At 33.5% G+C, this 22,807-nt stretch overlaps 1 protein-coding gene across 3 annotated transcripts in view; it reads right to left on the bottom strand.

The window, feature by feature from the left end:
• Positions 1–3,986: 3,986 nt before the first annotated feature.
• Positions 3,987–22,807, bottom strand: part of LOC118680748 (uncharacterized) — a 382,178-nt gene continuing 363,357 nt past the window's right edge. Inside the window, exons 2-3 of one of the 3 annotated variants that reach the window (XR_011396106.1) lie at positions 4,828–5,013; positions 3,987–4,230 (exon numbers count right to left, since the gene is read on the bottom strand). Coding sequence is in view for 1 of the 3 variants with exons in the window: in XM_070108717.1 (XP_069964818.1) it covers positions 4,966–5,013 (48 nt within the window). In the remaining 2 variants the exon portion in view is untranslated. Of the gene's footprint in view, positions 5,014–22,807 lie in introns of all 3 variants that reach the window. The other 2 variants (XM_070108717.1, XR_011396108.1) reach the window with 2 other exon arrangements.

Below are 22,807 nucleotides of genomic sequence, written 5' to 3' on the forward strand. Positions count from 1 at the left end.
ATGAGAGATACATGCTCGCATACTCATACATACATACTTTTAATTTAACGAATTGTATTGAATTTCTATGTGAATAGCAGTTCGATGCCTTAATGGCGTGCGTTTCAGTTAGCTGGTTTGGCCGGACGAGTTAGAGACGATTAATATTACTCTACGATAAATATTATTGATTTTATAAAAATAAATTTCCTTTGAAAGAGTTAAAACCACTTCACTTTTTGCCACGACTCCGTACCAAACTCAAAATTCAGTCAAAAATAAAGAAAAAGTTAACTTCGGCTACACCGAAGCTATAATACCGTTCGCATAAAAAAAAGTTTTCCAATCAAGGACTTAATTTTGATCGATTAGTTTGTATGGCAGCCAAATTTTGTGTAGATATTTCGTCAAATAAAAAAGTTTTCCATACAGAGACTAGATTTTGTATTTTTTAGTGGTCCGATATCATCACTTTCGCCTAGAACATTTCGTGTTATCATCAAATTGGAATAGGTGATATAAAAGCTTATCACAAGAAATAAGATACTCCTAATTTGAGTATTGAGTATTGAGGACACAAAGTGGGAAGCCCTTTATTGAGAATATACGGAACACAATAGCTTGGTTAATATTTGAAAAACCTCTTGAACAGAAAGGCCGTAGTTCATTATTATATCAATTTTAACATTTTAATTTGCACTCTTACTCTTTGAAATCTTATCTATCGAAAATAGGCTTGAGCTTATTGATTTGAATTATATGCATAGAGATATGAAACAAGCGATTAAAAAATATTTGGCTATATTAATCGAAAATGGATGAAAAAATAGCATTAAACTCTCCTTTCCAAATAAGTAAAAAGAAATATATACATCCACGAGGCCACTGCAGTTTTTAAAAATATTTTGCTGATGCAAATAAACACTTTAATATCTAAGTAATGAAAAGTATTTATTTCAACTCGATAGCAAATTAATGATTTATGGCATATATGTCTGTTTACCAGAATGTCTGTATTTTATAAGCTTTTAACTTAAATTCCAACAGATATCACATTACGAATACAACTTTTTATCACAGAGCTAAGCGTGGCAAATGACATTGAAGTGGAGACAGCTGTAGGATGAACAATGTATGTTTGTATAGAAGAGGGAGTGTAAAAACACACAATTAAGAGTTAATATGTAACACATGTGTTTATATGTCTGTAGAATATATATCCTTATATCAGTGAGGGTGCTAACACATACCACTGCATTCATAAAGTATATGTATGAATATCTGTAAATAAGTTCAATATTATAATCATATTCGTTGTACGTGGCAGCATTGATGACCCTGGCTTATGCATAAAATGCGTATGTCATAACATCACAAAGTTGTTGACTCAAAATGTCAAAGTTTTAAACGTCAAGACGTAAATTGCAATACTCGTAAACACATCCTGACATATTTTATATATATCGTATGTTTTTGAGTCTCGGTTTATTCTATTAAACATATATGCTTATATATTGACACATGCATGAGCACGCATGCGTAAGTTATCTGCACATGATAAGTGTTCTCTACAATAACAAAAACTATATATTAATAGAAATTTTGCAGTGTACTTGAAGTGGGTAAGTAAAAAAAGTTATCTTATTTGGCTAATTTTGGAGAATTTTACAAACTGTATAGAGAGTAGAGGCGGTTTGAAGAGCTGGTGGTCCTTCCGAATCGACCCTCTAATAGCTGCATTTAGATTTGCTTGACAATGCGGGGCATCACCTTTGACACCCTACTTGCTAGATTTTAATTGACTACTTTTTTCTTATTTTGTTATGTAAACGAAAATATTGGACAATCGTGAATATCGCCGGAAAGTTAATAAACTTTCTCACATGCTAATATGTACAGTATTATACCTCTGATGTCTTGATGTGAATATATAGTCGAATCTAGAGTTTGTATATCAATTTAGATGGCTTTTGAGAATACGTTTACATTGGTTACTAGCCGCATCGGCTGGTAATATTATTGAAATAACTCCGTGGTGAAAATCTAGAACTTGATTTCTCCCGAAATGCATACGCCGTAAGTAGGTCGTTATGTAGGTACGGTGGATGTCTGACTATACAGCTAGAGCTTTATTACCATCGGGACTATAATCCCTTCATCAGTACAAAAAGTTTTAATTGCAGATATTTTCCTTTACAAAGCCTTGCATTCGCATAGAAAATTTTCTACCATACAGTCTCTTCTTCTTCTACCTCTCACTAGCTTCTACAATAGTTGTTGTATGGTATCTTCAGTTTGGTAGCGGGTCTGCCAATATGACAGTAACATTTTAGCGCTTCTACTAATAGAGTTCTTCTATTTATCCTTTTGAATTTTAACAGTCGGCATATACGGCCCATATTCCATTAATGCCACATTTGGTTATCTATGTATGCTATATCTACATCTATATCTACAAGCAGCCAAAGGCATATAAATTCTCTCTTTTTCGGTGTCTGATTGCAGGGTAGTGCTTACTCTTGCTAGTTCATCTGTTTCACAGTTGCCAGGAATATTACTGTTGCCGGTTTATCGTCAGATAAGATGTTAGATTCACTAAGAAATCGTAAAAGACTTTAATGGTTTCAACGTCGCTTGACTATCTATATATATAAAGATATATCTTTTGGTTAGCACGCTCTTTATCAGAGTAAGAAGGCTTTCTTTAATTGCTATGATCTCCTCTTGTAAGATACGGCAGTGGTCTACCAGTCGGAATGCGATTCCAATATCTAATTTTGTTGAAGAGACACCACCTTCCCCTCAAAGATTATACACATTTACATTCACACTTTGACGTTCTCATAAATAATATGACATAGGCGACAATTCTCGCTTACCTGTCTGTGTGTGAGTCGTTCTAAATCTGTTACCAACTACTAATATGGGAGTACAGTACAAACGTACACTTATATATTCCTAAATATTTACAAAACATGATTGAACTTATAATTAGTTAAAAATGAAAAATATTTTCAAATATCATAGTTGACATCGGTTAATCGTATTTTCATTATAATTACAATTACAGTTATATTTTTGCAATAATAGAAAACCAGACGATGTAATCGAGATCAACAGAAGGATCAGGAAAGAAGTTTGAGCAGGACGCAATCCTAATAAAAGGCTGTTAAACGTGTAAGGGAATTGCAAATTGATGAGATGTCTGGTGAAGTTTTACACAAACCTTCCAGAATCAAATTGTGTGAAAGTTGCTCTAATATCTAATAATTCGGGGATAGTTCGACTTCATCTATACAATGTCTGGTTTAGACTCTTAGGATATCTATTGAGAGAAAGAGCAGGTTAAACCGTAAATTGTCTGTATAATTTAGGAATTAATTTTAAGTAATCCTTGAAGTCGGTTATATTTCGAACAAGTTTCTGCAGTGGTCATTCTTGTGACAGAAATTCGCTTTACTCTTAATAGTAAGTACTCTGGTATCTTGTTTTAAAGGATGTGGAGAAAATATAAAGAACTACCTTAACACCTTTCCTATCCAGCGCCAACTAAACTAACCCGGCATGATTATTCAGCCAAGTGTCTTATACTTGTTTACTTGCCAGTAGCGTTGGATGCTTCTCTTTGCTTTGCGATTTAATAATGTTGATTTAGTTTATAATCTCTACTTATTAAAAGTAACCCGAGTAGTTTGGTTTGTATATAGTGGCAATTTTTCAACACCAAGCAGCTGGTACAATAGAGTTATTGAATAGTGCGCCGAGGAGATGGTAGGTTTAGTAAGAAAGGGTTGAAATATTTTCTCGAGACATAGTTAGGGTATATGAGAAACGGTTGTAAATCGGCAGAGGTTCTTGAAACAAAATTAAATCTTTTACTTACATGGCACTTCCAAAAATTGATTAAAAATACATACTTCTTTATATAAGTGAAAACAAACTGCAATATTCGAAGAAATATCCTATTTATAATTAAATTTCGTGAGAAATTTTATTTTCGTGTTTTGTATTTAAGTATAAAATATTAATTTATATAGTAATAACTACGTTTGTTTATTGCATTCTCTGGTTAGCCTTTCCATATCGGCCACATATTAACGCTGCAGTAAACTTGGAATGTGTGAGGCCGCACGTTCCTCGTTATATTTCGGATGCACCTTTTATTTGGTTTGCTTCACCCCAGTCACTTCAAACTGTTTGTTAAACTCATATGAAGTTGGGTAGTAAGAGTTATTTTCCTCTTCCAATTCGCTAAAAAATGGTAAATAGATAAAAGAAATAAAAAGAAGTTAGATCTAGTAATATGACATATTTGCATTTTGTAGATAAGCTGAATACTGAAATATAGTACTTTACATTTTAATACCGTTTTATACATATGATAATGTTAAAGTTCCGTCCGTCTATGATATCGACAATCATATAGTCTCAAGATAACTGAATTTATACTGATGTTATCGTTTGCACGGATGGAGTATTCACTTCGCCTTGTCATCAAATCATAGTTTTATGTGTTTCTTTATATACAACTGTTAAGTGACGCAACTATTATATCCTGTGCCGCATATTCCTATAGTATAAAAATTCACTGTGATAAATTAAAAGACCGAAAAACTAAACGATGTTCTCCGTTTGCTCTAAAACCAATTACTTTCAATTAGAAGGCGAAAGAAAAATTATAGATGTGCTAAAGAGATGAACATACTGAGAAGGAACTGCTGATAATAAAGTTGTTATATTTTTTAAAAACTGCTATACTCAGAAAACAGCTAAAATTATCAAGTGTAGGAAAAATTGACATTGTTTTGCTTACATTATTTAAATTTCTAAAATAATACTTATACTCACCCTGTATTTGGATATCTGTGTCGAATTCATCAAAGCCGATTACACATAGACTGTAGTCGTATTTTTGAATAAAGATATCTGTTTCAGATGTTTTTTGGATATCAATTTTGTCAACTTTATGTACGTTACCTTGCGATACTAATCGGGTACCAGTATGAATGGCATTATAGAAGGCACTATTTGGTCCTACGGAGATAATGAAGTGGTAATGAAAATTGCATAAGAAAGGGATAGATAAAATTAAATAACTATAATATATATTTACATAAATGTACATATCCATACTTATTTCTACTAAGATACAAGTATATACTGCATCGTATTTATTATAAAATATAAGTCGAAAACACACCAAGTGACAAATTTACTAAACATTTATACCACATGTGTTAAAGTTTAAATAAACTCTTCTCTTTTTAAATTGCTTTTTTTTATTTGGCAGAACATATTCGTCACTCAAATTAAAATAATTTTAATCACACAGTTGTCATTAGAAAGTCTCCTTTACCTATATTGACAACCACGCGTGCGCTTTCGGTACAAATAACTGCGTTTACGCCTCCATTCTTGTTTTTATTCTTTTTACTACTGTTCTTAATTGCAAAGTCATTACATGGTTTCCTTTATTATGCAAACACAAAAACCCTCATACGTATAAACAAACGCAGATTTTTTCTATATGCATACAACTTATCTGCTTAAGTCACTCATACGCACCATCACCCCATATGTATATGCATCTACCGCCGATTGAATTCTTAGTCAACTTTTATGGTGACTTCTAAAGAAGTGGTCGCAGGTTCAGTAATGGTAACAGCTCGATAAATTACAACAACAACCAACAAGTAAGGACAGCTAAATTTAGATATAACCCAACATTTTATACTCTTGCAATTTGTGATATATATTTAGAATTTGACAATATTTGTATTGAAACATGTTGCGTAAGAATTAAACAATAAAATTTTGAACTTACTAGGTCAACCGATTTCATAAGTTTTTGACCTTAAACTACAGTATATCGATTATTAAACTTAATTTTACTAAAATATCTTACCATTGACTGATATATACGCTAAAAATCTAACACGTAGTCTAAAATTCTTTCATTTGGTAGTATTAATCCCGATCAATTTATATGGGGACTTGATAAGTTATTATCTGATTTCGAACATTTTTTGACGTGATGTAATTTAAAATTTTGTTATAAGGAAAGTAGTCGTGGTTGTATTTCGTTATGATAATATGCACCAAATTGGTTGAGTAGTTTCTGAGATTTTGGATTTCACCATCGTCCAATTTTCATACTACTACTACGGCCACTATGAACCATGTTGGTTGTTAAATTTAATGCCTTTGTCCTATCTGACCTATTAAATGGGTTTATATCTTAATTAACATTTTGTGCGCATGGCGAAACCAGTCATGTTCTACAATACGAATCTCTGAATTATGCCAAAAACTACGTGTAGAATACGTTTGTCGCTTGTGCGGAGAGACGGACAGGACAGACAGTCACCTGGATTTCAACTCGTCTCGTCATCATGATTTTTTATATATAATATACGAGAATATAGTTATATCTCAGTAAGTTTTAATTGTTACAAACAACCGTTAAGTGAACTACACTATTATATTCTCTGTTGCAATCTTCTGGAAGGCTTGTGTATATAATACTATACCTATATAGATTATATTTATGAATTTTTGCACTTTGCACTTTTTGGTACATATAATGGAACTATATATATGAAATACATGTATTTACCTAGGAATGAGCTGAAATTTGACTGATATAGATAATTTTTATACTTAAATCCTTACAAGCATAGTTAGTTTACCACAGAATTGTAGTAACTAAGGGACTTAGAAGATTACGGAGTTTAAGTTCGTACTTATTTCTGATGTTCTCTACTTCTTGCTTTGCCATAGGAATCCCAAGATTTTTGTAAATATTTTCATTAGCTCTTATTTTCATGCTAGTCTATTTGATATATGTTTTCTTTATATGAGCCTTCTGTCCAATTAAATGCCATAATAAGTAACATCATTTGCTTGTGGTACTAAGATATTATTAATTTTAATAGGCTATGTCATCCGCAAAAGTCGATGTCAATGCGTTATTACTAGTTGGAATGTCTGTTGTATATATAAAAAAAATTAATATGTCTTTCATTGTAGAAGTCATAGCCTGAATCCACATAATGAAAGTAGAATATCAGGTGCGCCTAGTTATTTCTAATTTAGGTTCTTCTATTTTATTTTGGGATTATATTGCTGATAAGTACTTGTTAACAAAATATCAATCCCATGTTACAGGGCATGTTCAAAGAGTTACATGGAAATTGAACCATATCAAGTTCAATCTTCACTTAGCAGTTGTAAAATAGAAGGAAGCTTCAGGAAGCTGATGTAAGGGCCATGTATTTTAGACGAAGCAGTAACGATTTCTCAAAGCTTTAAATCTCTTGCTTTAAGGCAACTTCTATAACCTTGTTTGGTCATATGATGTAGGTCAAATGTACTTTAATCATACTTAGCACTCAAAAAAGAGTTTTGGTTATTAATGATTTTTATCTAACTTAAACTTAAGCAAAAACATTTAATCTTGAGGAATTATATGTAAAATGTTGTAAGAGCTCTAGTTAGCATGCTATTATTGATCAGTTAACGGGTAATTAATTTATTTATTTAAGGTTTACTGCCAGATATTAAAACTCATTTCAGATATTATCACAAATTTTCTTGCACATATACGTAATTATGTTTAATAATTTAAAATTTGTAATTATGTGCCGTTGAACATATACATGTACACAGTCAGGCACATTTGCCCATGATTCAAACTCACGCATGGCGATTAGCTCTTATGAAGCAATATTACGTGATCATTTCCCTGAGCAATTCATTTACATAATTCCCGACTGTGTAGACGCGGAAATGCTACAAATTACCAAACTACAGCTATAACGAGAATAATAATAGAGAAGAAGAAGAGCAATTCAGAGCAGTGATTACGAAGAAGCAATGGCACTGACAATGGCCACAGACATTAAAATATTTCCTTAAAAGTTAAACGTAGTTAAAGTTATACATCAAATGCACTGAGGCTTAGTAATATAGTAACTAAGCATTCCATTTCCTAAGATTTACAAGGCACTTGTATGAATCCTCAATACATTCCAGGCGTAATTTAATTACACATAACTTTTATAGAAATTTTTTATAAAAAATTAACAATCATAGGATATTCTTTGTAGAGCAGAGAACTTTGTATTCGAATATCATTTTTTCTATATTGTAGGTTTATTTCTTTTGAAGATAAAGCATTTATTGCAAAAGGTAAAAAATTCCACATAGGAAAAGTAAAATGATTTAGGCATGGATGTGTTTTTCCAGAGCATAGGGTAAACTTGGAAAAGCACAAACACCTTAATGTAGTTTTTACGAGTACATGCAAATATTTTTTTTTTTGGTTTTGCTTCTGATAGTTGTATGACAATACATTGCTCGACTAGTTGACACCGATTATCGTACTCACTGGAATTTCGTTATCAAAATCGATTTGAAAAGAGCCACAAAAACAAAAGAAAAAAATTCCAAATTTCGTGAAGATATTTTGAGAATAAAATATGTTTTCCATAAAAGCACTTGATATTGATCGTTTAATTTGTATAACAGCTATATCCAACATTGGTCTGATCTGATATCGGCGGTGATACCGTAATTGAGCAGCTTCTTGGAGAGAAAAGGAAGTGTACTAAATTTGGGTTTGCTTCCTCAAATGCTGAGAAACTTTTTTGTGTGCATACAAACAGACGAACATGAGTAATTTGACTCAGTTGGTCACTCTGATCATATAACAGATTAATTCAATAGATTCTCTGACGTTTCTTTCTGTGTTGCAAACTTCATGGCAAACTCAGTTTCCTTTTTTCATGGTGTAAAATTCAAAAAGTTTGAAAGGTCTCCAACTTTAACAATATTCTAACTTGAAGTAATAATGGAAATGGTTTGCAATCAATTTATCTCAACAAATGAAAAAATTATTTCGATTTTCAGATAACAAAACTCATGTATCTGTATGTTTGTTTGTATATAATATCAATAGGCATTTCAATAATACTCGTATGAGATTCTGTATAAATCAAGAAAGGACGCACTAAGACTGAAAATAGCGCTTTCTGGCAGGAAGCAAATTTCATAAAATTTATTCAATTATGGTTTACAACTAGAAGCAAAAGCCAGTCAAAATATAACATATATTCGCATACATACATACATATATAGAAAGTAACTAAGGTTTAAAATCACTCTTTTGCAGCGATTTATTTTAATTACTGAAATTTTCATATTTTAATATTTTTTTCTGCGCCGTCGCTCATTGACTTCTAACCTCAGAGCTCGTAAGCCACTCGTCAGTATGCATGTCAGCAAAAATATATATTTCATATTTGGCTGAATTTTGCTTAAATATTTTATATAAAAACTAATGCTTGTCGGCTTATGTAAAAGCATCTTGCGGTGTGAATAGGCTGCTTCGATGCTTTGTCTTCATGGTGTTTTTGGTGTTAGGGTTAGTTAGTGAGTTGCACAGTATCAGCCTAATTGCAGGCCTGCATATACGTAAAATATAAAAATAGACGATAGTCACTCATACGCAACGTCAACCTGCATGTAAAAGCAACTACGGCCAACAACATAGTTACTCGAACTTACTACCATCTGTAAAGGACGGCAGGAGTTTTTATACTAGCAATAACAATATAAGCTTTAAAAATAACAACAACAATCAAAGTACGGTGTTTTTGAGATTGTAATTTTTCGCTAATTACGCTCATTCGCATTGTGGTGACGACCAGGGTGACGAAAAACGGAAGGGAATCAGATCAGCTGCCACGAAAAATGTCTGTGGAGAAATATTTTTGCTTAGCATAGATTGTTTAGGATGTATGTTGGTAATATTCTTTGTTACTGCTTTTGATGTGTGACAATGGCAGCATAGTCTTCCATTCTTCTTAAGCTTAAGGTGGGTATAACATTTATTATTATATTTATGTATTATGTATAACGTTTGCACTTGTACTAGGTATTTACCATATATATATATATATATCTAAATCATATATATTATACAATAAAATGTCACTTTCATACTTTAATGCTTAGAAGCAGACTTCTTTTAGTTATGTTAAGCTGTATTTCAGTTGTCACGCAATTCACTTATGTGGGTATGAGAGGGTAATAATAGTGTAAAATTTCTGCATGGGAATTGTCAAATGCAGCTTTTTTGACTGCCACAGCTTAATTTCGTACTTTAGATGACATACATTACTTATTACATATTTTAGTTGAGGTTTAATGCAAATAAAGTTATTGCAGTTTGTTGTGACCTATAAATCTACACGAATGGTTGCGGTAAGGTTTGTAAACCCGTTTCCTTAATGTAGAAACTTAATTTATGTAGTACCATATAAGGTTATACTTCCCGACAACGAATACGGCAGTATACAGTATGAGATTAGTCGCCTTTGATAAAAAAAACTCGGTAGCGGTACAACTTATATTAAAATATATCCGGCCATGCGTTGTTGGGGCTATGGTAAACATTAAAAAGTATAAAAATTTTGTAATTTGTAAATTGAAAATATTATATTTTATTGAATTATTATTATTACTTTTTTATTTTTTTGAATTTTGAACACATGCTTATGTTTAGAAATATATTTTTATTTATTTATAATTTATTTTACTTATTACATATTCATGATCCTATTTTTCAAGTTGAATCAAACTGGACACAGTGTGCTAAATTATACTGAAATCGGTTAGTATATTAGCCGGGAAAGTGTGAAACATATTTTATATACAAATATATATATTATATACATATAATATTTGACTCTAGCCAACTTCCATTAAAATGTTTCATCTAAGAATAACCGAGTTATGTTTAATGTACGAATTTAGGGATTGTTCAAATATAGATGAAGATAGTAGAGATCCAGTAGGGTTCGACATATATGTTAAAATTAATAATATCAAATAGACTAAAATTTCAGTGCGTTGTGGCATTAGATGCTTTGTAAAGCATCAACATACTGTTGCAATCATTGCGCAAACACGTACTCGTATACATATATCAAGACACATACAAAATTGTAAACACCTGCATGTGGATTAGCCTATCTCAAACTTTAGTGATCGCCTGACAGAGCAATATACTATGTATAACATACATAAATTGCCGACTGTGCAGGTACGGTAACATGCCACCAAATTACAATAATAACCGCAATAGCACCAACAACAAGAAGAGCTGTAAATAGCGTCAATACAGACATTGGGAGAATAACGCACGGGCCATTAAATTTGAAATGTGGCGGCAGTGGCCTGATAGTGGTTATGACTAACTGGTAGCATTGTTAACTGCCTGTCGGCCACAGGTAGTCGAAGTAGCGGAAATTCCAGACCACCAGCAGCCTTGTTGGTTATTGGAAACATTATCTGCATGAATAAACGCATGTAAATTTGTGTATCACCATAGTTTTGCCACAATGCATATATATTATGGTTTTTGTTTTTGCTTCTGAAATTGTCAACACCTCGTGCGACTAAAAGCCGCAGTTTTAAAATCTCTTAAATTTATTTGAAATTGTTTGGAGAATTATTTTTGTTGTTGTTGTATATCGTTATCAAAATAGAATTTGCTTGGCTGCCTTCCAAATTTCATAAACTTTTTGAGGGCAAATAAAAAAGAAGAAATCTATAAAACACTATTGAATACCAGCAATTTTTTCTACACTTTTCTTTTTGCTGCCAATAGCGTTTTGCAAACACACGCACTCAGATTTTTTCCTAACACATCGAAGTAACGCACACACACGCAAAGGCCTACATTCGTGCTATTATAATACAGTATTACTAAACGATTGTAAATGATCAGCGTGACGAGATGAGTCGATTTAGACATGTCCGTTTGTCTGTCCGTCCCCCCGACTGTCTGTCAGTCTATTGATCTGAAATTTTATACACATCATCTTCTTCATAAGAAGCTCATTACGATAGCGCACCAATACCGTACATTGTATTTGTGAAGGTTATGGATCCCAGTTGATGTTGTGAACATTGTAGCGAAAATATCGCACAATCTGTGAGATATATTGCAAAACTTCGGAGCGAATTCTTTTATGATAATAGTATGCCTGTATGCCAAAAATGGTTTGAATCAAATCAACAATTCCATTAGTCACCATACCCCAAATAAAAAGATTTTCGAATTTCCGGTTGACTTTATACCGCAAAGTTTACTTTACTCCTGTCTTACTACTTTGATAATTCTTTTAATAAAATTTTTCCTTACTTGTTGGTATTTCATTTTATTTTTTCTGTATTTATTTGGCTGATTCATCCATAGAGTGCCCCATAAAGGAATTTTTTATCATTTAGTCCCCACTATAAAGCTCTTAAGATAATTGCCAGCATAAATCTGAACACAAATTTTATGTTGAATTTCACTGAATGTTGCTTAAATATTTCACAGAGTTGAATTTGTTTTTCTGTTATCCTTGATGTTCGTAACTTCTTGCTGCTGCTGTTAATGCATTGATTTTGTCTTGCTTGCTTAGTCGGACGTTCGTAAAAATATATCACTCCCACACCTTTGTTCATTGTTATTGCTCATCTGGTCATGAACATTTCGTTGATTCATGAATTTTTGTCTCTCAGACAATTCGTTCATAAATCGGTTGCAACTAACGTCTGTCATATTATTTATTAGGTCGTTTTATTTTTGTTGCATACTTTATTATGAAATGTAGAAATAATCTGCTGCAGGCATTGTACAAATTTAACGATTATAATTTCCTATATATCCCACTGGAGCATGGGGCGTCATCGTTGTGGGTATCTTAAAGGTGAATGCATTTTTTGTGTATTTCTATGATTATTGTGATTTTTTATTGTGGTTCCTCACATAAATTTCGCGTATTTGCAACATGAATTTTGCACTTCCAAATTCATTGTACAGGCTGCCAGAGCGGTGGGATTTCTATATACACGGTTGCTCCTTGGCGGCTCTCCAATTGTGACATTTTGAGCCAAATTGATATCAACTCTTATTCGAGGTGTTAGATATCGGCAATAGTATTAATCTTTGATGACTAAACACCTTGTCGTAGTAGACTTCCTCAAACTCTGGCTCACTGAAAGCACCTCTGCTTCCGAGCCTAGTGCTTATTGAATGGCGCCAAAATTCCTGCCATCTCACTAGAGAACGCAGAGGCACACTGGATTAATGAAGAAGTCAGTGCAACCCAAAACCAGAACTGAATTTCTCCCGTCGTAGCCAACTCCTATATCGAAAGGCATTATCCGCAACCTGTGACCCGGCCGGTTGTCTACAGTTGTAAATATTTATTGACGACCCGTTTACACATATCTAATAAAAAATATTTTTTATATATCACAGTATCGCAGTAAGCACCACTGATACTTCTTAAGTTAAAAGCAAATCTCACGAGTAAAGTCGATTTTGCGATAATCTTTCGGCTATTTGTGTTTTTATTTCAAACCTCTTATATCTCTCGATGAACAGTTTCCAATTTGGAATAATTCGATCCGAACGATTTGAAATTTTCACACGACCTTTTAAGATGTATTGTATGTGTATAGTAATGATTAAAGGAATATGATTTTTGATAATAATTTAAAATTTCAGTATTTTAAGCCGTACTATTTTTTTACAATATTTTACAATTTTTTGGAAAACCGCCATTTGGTCAAAAAGTAAAGTTTCGACTAGTTCTGTGATCATTGCTTCTATTCTTGTAGGTCCTTGTAGAGATCGCCTACGAGAGTAAGAGAATCAATTATTTTTTCTAAATGAATCACCGATTATTAAATTCTGTAAGTGCAAAGTATTTTCAATAAGATAGTAAATAAAGTGGTTTTTTAAAAAACAAAAAAAAATCATTATTTCTTACATGCATGTGGATAATCCCTGAAACTAAAGCTGCCTAAGTTAGTTCATACAATTTGAGATTCTGCTTCTGCCCATCAGTAAAAAAAAGGTGAAACGAGTAATCCTTTAAATTTTTCAGCGAACCGCTATACGTGTAATGTTTTTGCATTTTTTAATAGTGCCGGAAACTAATTTCAGATGTTATGATCATGACCACTTGCAATGATATCCAAATCCCGATAAATGTATTAATTTTCGAGTGTTTAAAGTCCTCCATAATCCTCCATAAGTAAATAAATTTAAAAAGCAGTTCAATACTAATACAGAAACACATTTGTGCTCATATAAACCCCCAAGTGTCAAGTCTTTATAATAGGATTATTAGCTTTACAAATACCACAAACACTTTTAAACAACAGCGAACAAACCAAATGGAAGCCAAAAAAATATTCAAAAGCACAAAAAGCGATGAAGAACGAAAGATAATTGAAATAAGCAAATGAAAAAGTGGCTATAAAGTAGGAATATTGCAACGACTGCTGACGGCTGTAATAAAAGTAAGGTCAACGATGACCGCTTGTAGGCTTCCATTCATTCACATCACTTCAGAAAATCCCTCAAGAGATCAGAGTGATAAATTCTTAACCGAAATTTATATTAGCGAAACATACATACATACGCTTATAAAAAGAAATATTATAAGGTGTATTAAGTGAAATATTTTGCCGCATTGTTGTTGGTTCATACCACTTTTTTGTTGTGCGAGTGCATTGCTGGCGACTCGCAACGTATCTTCTGGATGCGCAGAGGCTGTTGTGGCCGTAAAAGCGGCTTCAACGTTCAAGAGTATTATTGTGTTAATGGTTGTTTTATGTCATCGAGTTTGTGGCCAATGATTTCTAATATTTTTCTAGTTCTTGGAAGTTTATAATCACGTCAAATAATAAAGTTTTCCATACAAGCACTTGCTTCCACTCCTTCACTTTGTAAGACAGCTATATGCTATAGTGGTCCGATCTAAAAACTTTCTTCGAAAATTAACCCAGTGTCTTAGATAATAATACATGATAAATTTGGTGAAGATATCGCGTGAAATAAAAAGTTTTCCGTACAAGGACTTGAGTTTGATCGATCAGTTCGTAGGGCAGATATATTCTATAGTTGTCCGATATCATCGGTGTCGACAATTGAGCAGCTTCTTGCTAAGAAATGAATTTGTGCCGAATTTCAGATTGATATCTTAAAAACTGAGAGACGAGTTCGCGTATATAAAGACACACAGATCTGGGTGGGAAACTTATGGGTCATATACCCATCATATATTCAGGGTATAAATAGCTTTTTGTCAAAGACTGAATAATCGTCAGTAATTGTTGAAAAATAATTGGTATTTTTGGCGGATTGGTCGCCGCATGTTACATTGTGAGAATGAGCGATTCATTTAGTTTTAGTAGTTCATTAAGTTTCATTTGATTCTTTCACTTTTTAAAATATAAACCGAGGGACATAAATAGTTTTCGAATTAGTAGACTCAAGGGCCTACATCAGATTTTTACATAACATTTCGGTAAAACTATTTGATTTATTTTCCTGATAATAGCTCTCTTTAAAACGGATGAATACTTCCCCTGGTCCCCATATATCTAATATAAGAAATTCAAACTTTCCTTGATTTTATACCGTTCATATGTACGATGTCTTAGCAAAATTTTGTGAAGGTATAATACTAGATACCCCACAATCTAATTCCGAAAATGAGCGAAATTGGTGTGAATAATACAATGATGTCTTGTTATCTGGTTAAATATTTCCTCATATATCCATCGTAGTAAATTAAAAACCCGTTTTGTTAATATCTTCTGATCAAATTTGACCCGGACTAGACCTGAGCGTTAAAAACCGATAGCTTTTTCGCGATGGGTTCATCCAATTCTGTTAACGACGATAGCATCGAAAAAGTTCAGGAAACAGCGTTTGAAAATTGTTGTGTTAGCATCAGAGAGATAATAGAGCATCTCAACATCTTTTATGGATCGGCTCTATCATTTCGGTTAATGTTTTGGATATGAAGCAAGATACTTGACATAGCTGATGACCCTATGAATATGACGTCGAAACTATCCAAATTAGCGAAAATCGAAAAAGACCAAAATTCGGTGAAGGCAGTGAAGGCCATCCCAGTCGAAGCTTATAACAATTGGCTGTAAAATTGGATAAAGCGTAAGTTTTGGCTCAGGATTCTAATTTGAAGACGAAAATAAAATCATCGGAGTTAATTAGGTTGGTTTTGCTCTTAATATCTTTGTTAAATTTTTTTATAATTTATATTTCACTAGTATGACTTAATTCTGCAATTATTAATTTGCATTATTTGTTGTAATATTTTTTAGGCTTTTATATTATTATGGTTTTATAGTCTTACTTTAATAATCTTAATTCATTAATTTATTTTATTGTTTTTCGAAGACATAGGGGGAAACATAAGTTGTATAAAAAAAAATAACAAACAAAAATTTTAATTATATTTGTTTTTGCGATGTATATATTATTTTAGCTCATCCACTTGGCTATGTATTAGCACATTTACTTTGGTCAGGAAAAAAAATTTATTTGTAAAAGATTATAATTAATATAATCGTCCGTCTAGAAACAGTTCCGCAAAATAAAAATACTTTCCGGACTAACAAAAATATGTGACTGTCCAATTGAAAGTTAAAGCGACACCTCGGATGCCACAAAGTTCGAGAGAAAACTGAAAGTATATTTTATGATAAGTGAAAGGCGAGTGAATGATAAAAGTAAAAGCAAAGCAACAATTTCACTTCAGCTGTCATTTGAGTGGAGCACCTAAGCGCCGTTAAACCAACTGCGGCCGTGTGCCATTATTTTGTGCGTATTTGTGTATGGGTGTGTGTGTGTGGGTGGTTGCTGATAATTACCATGTGGTCGACCATAATGACAGGCGTGCAAACTAATAATTTGTAGAAGACCGAACGCAAAGTAATAGAATAAACAAAATTAGTAAAAAGTTACACAAAAAGTACTTTCGAGTATCTATAAGCCAGTAATATCGTTAGTATTATTTAACAAGTAAGGAAGGGCTAAGTTCGGATGTAACCGAACATTTTATACTCTCGCAAAGTCAAATGGTATACTCGTTTGAGATTTCTTTGTGAATTGGCTGATATTTTCGGTAGAAGGTCAACTATAGGCACTGGGGTCCACATATTTAGTACTTAGGGGCTTGAACAGTTTTGGTTCGATTTAGAAAATTTTTGGTCACAAGGTGGCATACTTTAAACGTATTATTCACGCAAAGTTTTACGCCGATATAATCATTGTTGCTTGATTTGCATAGTGGAAAGTGAAAGAATCAAGTGGTATTTAAAATGGTGTCATATGGAAAATAGGCGTGGTTGTAATCCGATTTCGCTCATTTTCGCACTATGACATAGAAACATCAAAAAAACGTTACGCACCGAATTTGGTTGAAATCGGTTGAGCAGATCTCAAGATATGGGTTTTCACCTAAAAGTGGGCTGTGCCACGCCCACTGTCTAATTTTGAACGCGGTTCCTATAAAGTCATCTTATACCATCTCAGAGATAAAATTTAATGTCTCTGGCGTGTTTAGTGCTTGATTTATCGCGCTTTTAGTAGTTTTTAACAGTACCGTTATATGGGGAGTGGGCGGAGTTGCCACCCGATTTCAACTATTTTCACACCATCAATAGAAGTGCTAAAAACATTTGCTTCCAGTGAATTTTGTTATTATAGTATTAGCGGTTTAGGAGATATGCACATTAAACCTATTAGAGGCTTGACCACGCCCACTTTTTAAAAAAAAATTTTAACTGCAGATGCCCCTCCCTAATGTGATCTTGTGTACCAAATAACAGTCTTGTATCTTATTGCGGAGCTTAGTTATGGCAAGTTATTTGTTTTTGATTAATGGCGTTTTGTGGGCGTGGCAGTGGTCCGATTACGCCCATCTGCAATACCAACCGTCTCACGGTACCATGAAACATGTCTACCAAGTTTCATAAAGATATCTCAATTTTTACTCAAGTTAGAGCTTGCACGGGCGGACGGACAGACGGACGGACGGACAGACAGTCACCCGGATTTCAACTCGTCTCTTCATCCTGATCATTTATATATATATAACCCTATATCTAACTCGATTAATTTTAGGTGATACAAACAACCGTTAGGTGAACAAAACTATTATACTCTGTAGCAACAGGTTGCGAGAGTATAAAAAAGTTGTAGGAGTTGTAGGGCTTGCGGCTCGCTCCTCACTGATTGTGGAATCCCCTTGCATATTCATATAATTTCTCATCTTAATTCTTTGTATACCCGAGCCTTGGTTGAAAGTCATTAAATGCCATTTCCTATAGCTCATACTGTATTCAGAAAAGCCTACAGAATCTTGGCTATACTGATCGGATCTAAACAATTTCTTCGGAGACTGAATCATTGCCATATGCCCATGCCAAATTTTTTTAAGAAACATTGTCAAACAAAAAAGGTTTCCATGCACTTTATTCCGGTCATTTAGTTCTGCCATACAACTGAACGATCGGAATGCTATAGTGGTAGTGGTAGTGAGTCTACGCTCATAAGGTGCGATAAAAAGTATTGTTCAATAAATGCTTCATTGCTATAAAAAAAGTACTGATTTAACTTTTTGTTATAGCAATGAAGCATGTGTAAAACATCCACCATGCTTAAGCGCTTCTGAAAGCTTATTAGGTATGATATTAACTAGTTTTCAGTTTGCGCTGTCGTAATATTATCCTTACGTTATTTCTTACACACTTTAATATTTCCTTGCTCTTGATTATATGGTTTCTAATTTTTATTTCCAAACAAACCCAGATGTTCTATAAGAGTAAGATCCAAACATTGTGTTCTCCGAAGCCGCACTGAATACTTAGGTATTGTGTCAGTGCTACCGTCATCTGTTCTGGTACAGTGCTGCGACTTAAATACATAGAATAAATCCTTCGCCCTCGCTTTAAGCCAGTGCTAATTACTGGTAGTAGGTTAGTCTCTAAATCTCTACTTTTCTCCTCCTTACAGGGTGTACAACAAAACTCACAACACAATGTCTCGATTACACGTAGATATATAAGAAAACTCGTATTTATTAATGTTTTCATCCATTGGCTATTGGCCTTGTTAATATTTACTCTTATGTTCTTCGTTTAATTGAAATACGATTAGCGGTGTAATTGACCTCCGGAAAATTGTTTGCCACTGCTGCGCTCAATGCGGATATAAGTAGGTGTGTGTGTATTAAGCGCAATCAAGTGGCAGCTGGTAATTGCCAATACAATTGACACACCCTCTCTTCTATTCATAACACGAATGATAATTTATAACTTCTCCAATTATTTATAGCTATTATGGAATAATATTTGGCTTGCCAGGCAATAAGTTTTGACAATAATTTTAATGAAATTGTTAGTCGAACACCGTAGACCAATTGCAGGAAATAACAAATGACAGCTTCTAAATGAAAATTTATTGCTGCGGAGAAATGTTAATTAACTTAAGGAGCATTACGGGCGTATGTCTTCAGGCTGCTGTTACTTTGGCGAGCGAATTTGTCAAAAGGCACGTATTTTTGATGTTGCGACTTGTGCTATTGAAAATTCCTACCATTGTAATTGGAAACAGCTAATAGCAATTTAACTAACTTTATATCGCATAGTATCGGGCAGATGAATGATTGGCATATATGGTAAACCACTTAATTAGTTCATTTATTAATATACTTTAAGATGTTAATTGGCCGATTGATCCTGATTGACAGAAATTTTGAACTTATTATATTATATTAATACGTATATGTTTTAGACGGAACCTCGCTTTAGCCAGCCACATTTCTTTTTTTTCTCTTTTCATTCATGACATTTTATTTTATTCTTCCTCTTTTGGATAGTTTTTATTGTACTTTTCTTATTAAACCCGTCCAGTCTAAGATAATGCTACATCTCCAATTGCCCATTAGTAATGATTGTTAACCCTGAACAGGGTATATCAAGACTGGCATGAAGTTTTGTGAATCCCGAGAGACATATATCGAAAGCGTTTTTTTTTCCTGAAAACGTTACTAAAGAAGAAATAAAACGCACATAATTTAATCATATATTTCGGACAAGTGGCGAATATTTTCTACCAATTATCGCGGTGTTAAATCGGACGATCTTGGAGGCCATACTGCAGGGCCACGATGCGAGATAATGCGATTGCCGAACGCGTCCTATATTAACTTCATTTTTTCGTTGGCTGTATGGCATGTAGCTATGAGTCTTTCACAAATTCTTACATAAAGTGTACAAAACTCCGATTATTGCACTTGATGGCGGATGGACTTATTCGGGTCTTCTTCAATACTCTACTGCACTGTACGGCATCTCTGAGGATGCACATTGTCTTTTAGAGTAAACGTGGTACGAAACCAATCCATGATTGTGCCAGTTACCGACTCTGGCTATTATGGTAATAATGGCAGTAGCTGCGCTTACAAGGTCTTACCAGAGACATAAATCTGGACCACGAGAAGCAGCAAGTAATGGGTTTTCGGTCCAATCTGCTCACTGGGTTGGATCCTTTGGAAAGATTTGTGATGTATGTGGTTTAAAACCAAATGCTGGAAAAAACTGGAAAATTCATATCAATGTGAAGTTACATAAGCAACCGGGTTCCGGATCCATAGCATGGCAGAGGTTTTAGGTCGGCTTCGAACCCTACCAAGGTGGTCAGTGTGTTCATTTTACACTGCCAATCGGAATCTAAATAAATGCCTGCAAACAGCTCCCATTGTTTGGGGCGCTGATCAACGTATTCTTTTGATCCGTTGTGCTTTTGGTCACTCTTAGGCCCCCGCCGGCAGGTAATCACGTTAATCACAATGAAAGTTGTTCGTCTGTCTGTTTATCATCACGTGAACTAGTCTCTCAGCTGCAAAAATTCACAAATAGAAATAAAAAGAAAGATTAAGATGTGAAGAATGTATTTGCGTAAAACACACACACACACAGCTGTTGAAACTGTATCGAAGGTTAAAATAGTTAACTCAGCGGGACAGAGGCGACCTGTAGAGTAGCGACGTCTATTAAAATGCTAAAAACGCAGAGAAATACTGTTGCGAAAAAGGCAGCCATGAGTGTTTGTAAGGAAGTCTGGAAGCGTGTGCTCCTAAGAATATGCTAAGAAAAATTTGAGTGGTGCAATGTACACAGCACACAAACATTGATGAGGGCCAGCAGTTATACGTTGCGACAATTATGGTTTTAAACCAAGTATTCTGACTGCTCCAGCGGCTGCCCTCTGAAATTCTTTATTTTTTCTTTGCTTTGGCAGCATTCTCACTATTTGACCTCAAATTGCAAACTGTTTGCTTTTTGGTTTGGTGCTCGTCAGCTTTGTGCAAATTCATGCTTGTCTTTATGTATTTATTTATGTATGTCGCTTGGAATAATTTTTCTGTTCGTTTTCGTTTTTCAACTCTGTCCGCAATGGTGTGCAAATGCCTAAAATACTTGAAATAACTGTGGGTTGCATCGAAGCCCCTTTGTAATTCAAAGCGTTTTTCATTTTGCAGAATATTTCGTAGACAACTCTTTGATATCATTTCTCGCTCTATTTCTGTTTCCATTATTGCCTTTAAAGATGACAACTATATGTATTTTATATGAATTTTAATGTAGTTGACATTTACTTCAAATGTTTTTGAATTTAATTAAAAACTTAAATAAATTAAAATTCTTAGATTAATTTTACCATTTCTATTACACAGTGCTTATGCTTATTTGTGAATGTCATATGATGCTTAGGTCTTGAACTTATGATTTTTAAATAAATTTATGGACATATATGAACATAAATATATATGTGCTTTCTCATATCCTGTGCGCTCAAATACAAATATATGTGGACCGATGGAAATAGCTTTTACAAAATATTAAATCCAATTTTCGAAACCGTAAGCACAAAGCTTTGAGGAAGAAAGCAATCGAATTATGAAATGTGCAAAGGAAAAGTAATTTAATATATTTCTGTTAAACTGTAAAAATGTCTTGTGTAATGAACCTTATATTTCAGTATTTTTAAATTTCGCGCTTTGCGAATATGGCCAAGGATTCAAATCTCACATAAATTTTGTTTCCTTTCTAATCTCTTGTGAGGACTTTTCCTAACGAAACATCAAGTGTCTCTGCAACATAACTTTCCACTACAAAAGCAATTGATTATGATGAAATAACACACTGCCACTGAGCGAATAAAAGTAAATCGAGAAAAGTGGTACTAAATTGGCACAGCAACGTGCGCTTGGAGATAAAATGATCTACAACGACATTCGTAGCGAATTGCAATTGAATACTTTTTTATGCAAGTGCATTTTGTGGTTTTCCATTGGACATACTTGCGTTTTTAGGTATATGAATATACAGTATGTATAAATCAAATTGAAAGTTATCTCTAAAAAAATCTAGTATTGCAAATCATCATTATCATTATCAGGTCAAATATTCAGAAGCAGGAAATCAAAATGTGAACTTAAATAAACTAAAATGCCTATCTCCCTTTTTAATTTAAGTTGATATTTAAGTGATAAATATAATATAGGCACTTTCAGTTGGCATCCTTTAACTTAGCATTGATTAAGTATGTATTTTATTACCTTTTTTGTTGCCCTCTATATCTGTATAGACGAGTGTTTGAACAAAGTCCATTAGGACACACACAGCCCATAATCATATGAATTTATAAAATTTAATAAATCAGAAATCATTCTTAAGGTCGCAAAAACATAGTGTAATTGAAGTGAAAAAATATTATAACATTTAATGAACTTAAACTACTAATTAAAATTAAAATTATTTTAAGGGAATATACATATTCTTTCAAAATACAACAGTGATCCTGGAGTAGATTTCCAGACAAATAACTATACGAGTATTAGTATGTAGACTGACAGAAGAATATGGCTGAACAAGAAAATAT

Source organism: Bactrocera oleae, chromosome 4 (genome assembly GCF_042242935.1).
Source record: "Bactrocera oleae isolate idBacOlea1 chromosome 4, idBacOlea1, whole genome shotgun sequence".
In the NCBI taxonomy this organism is placed as follows: domain Eukaryota; kingdom Metazoa; phylum Arthropoda; class Insecta; order Diptera; family Tephritidae; genus Bactrocera; species Bactrocera oleae.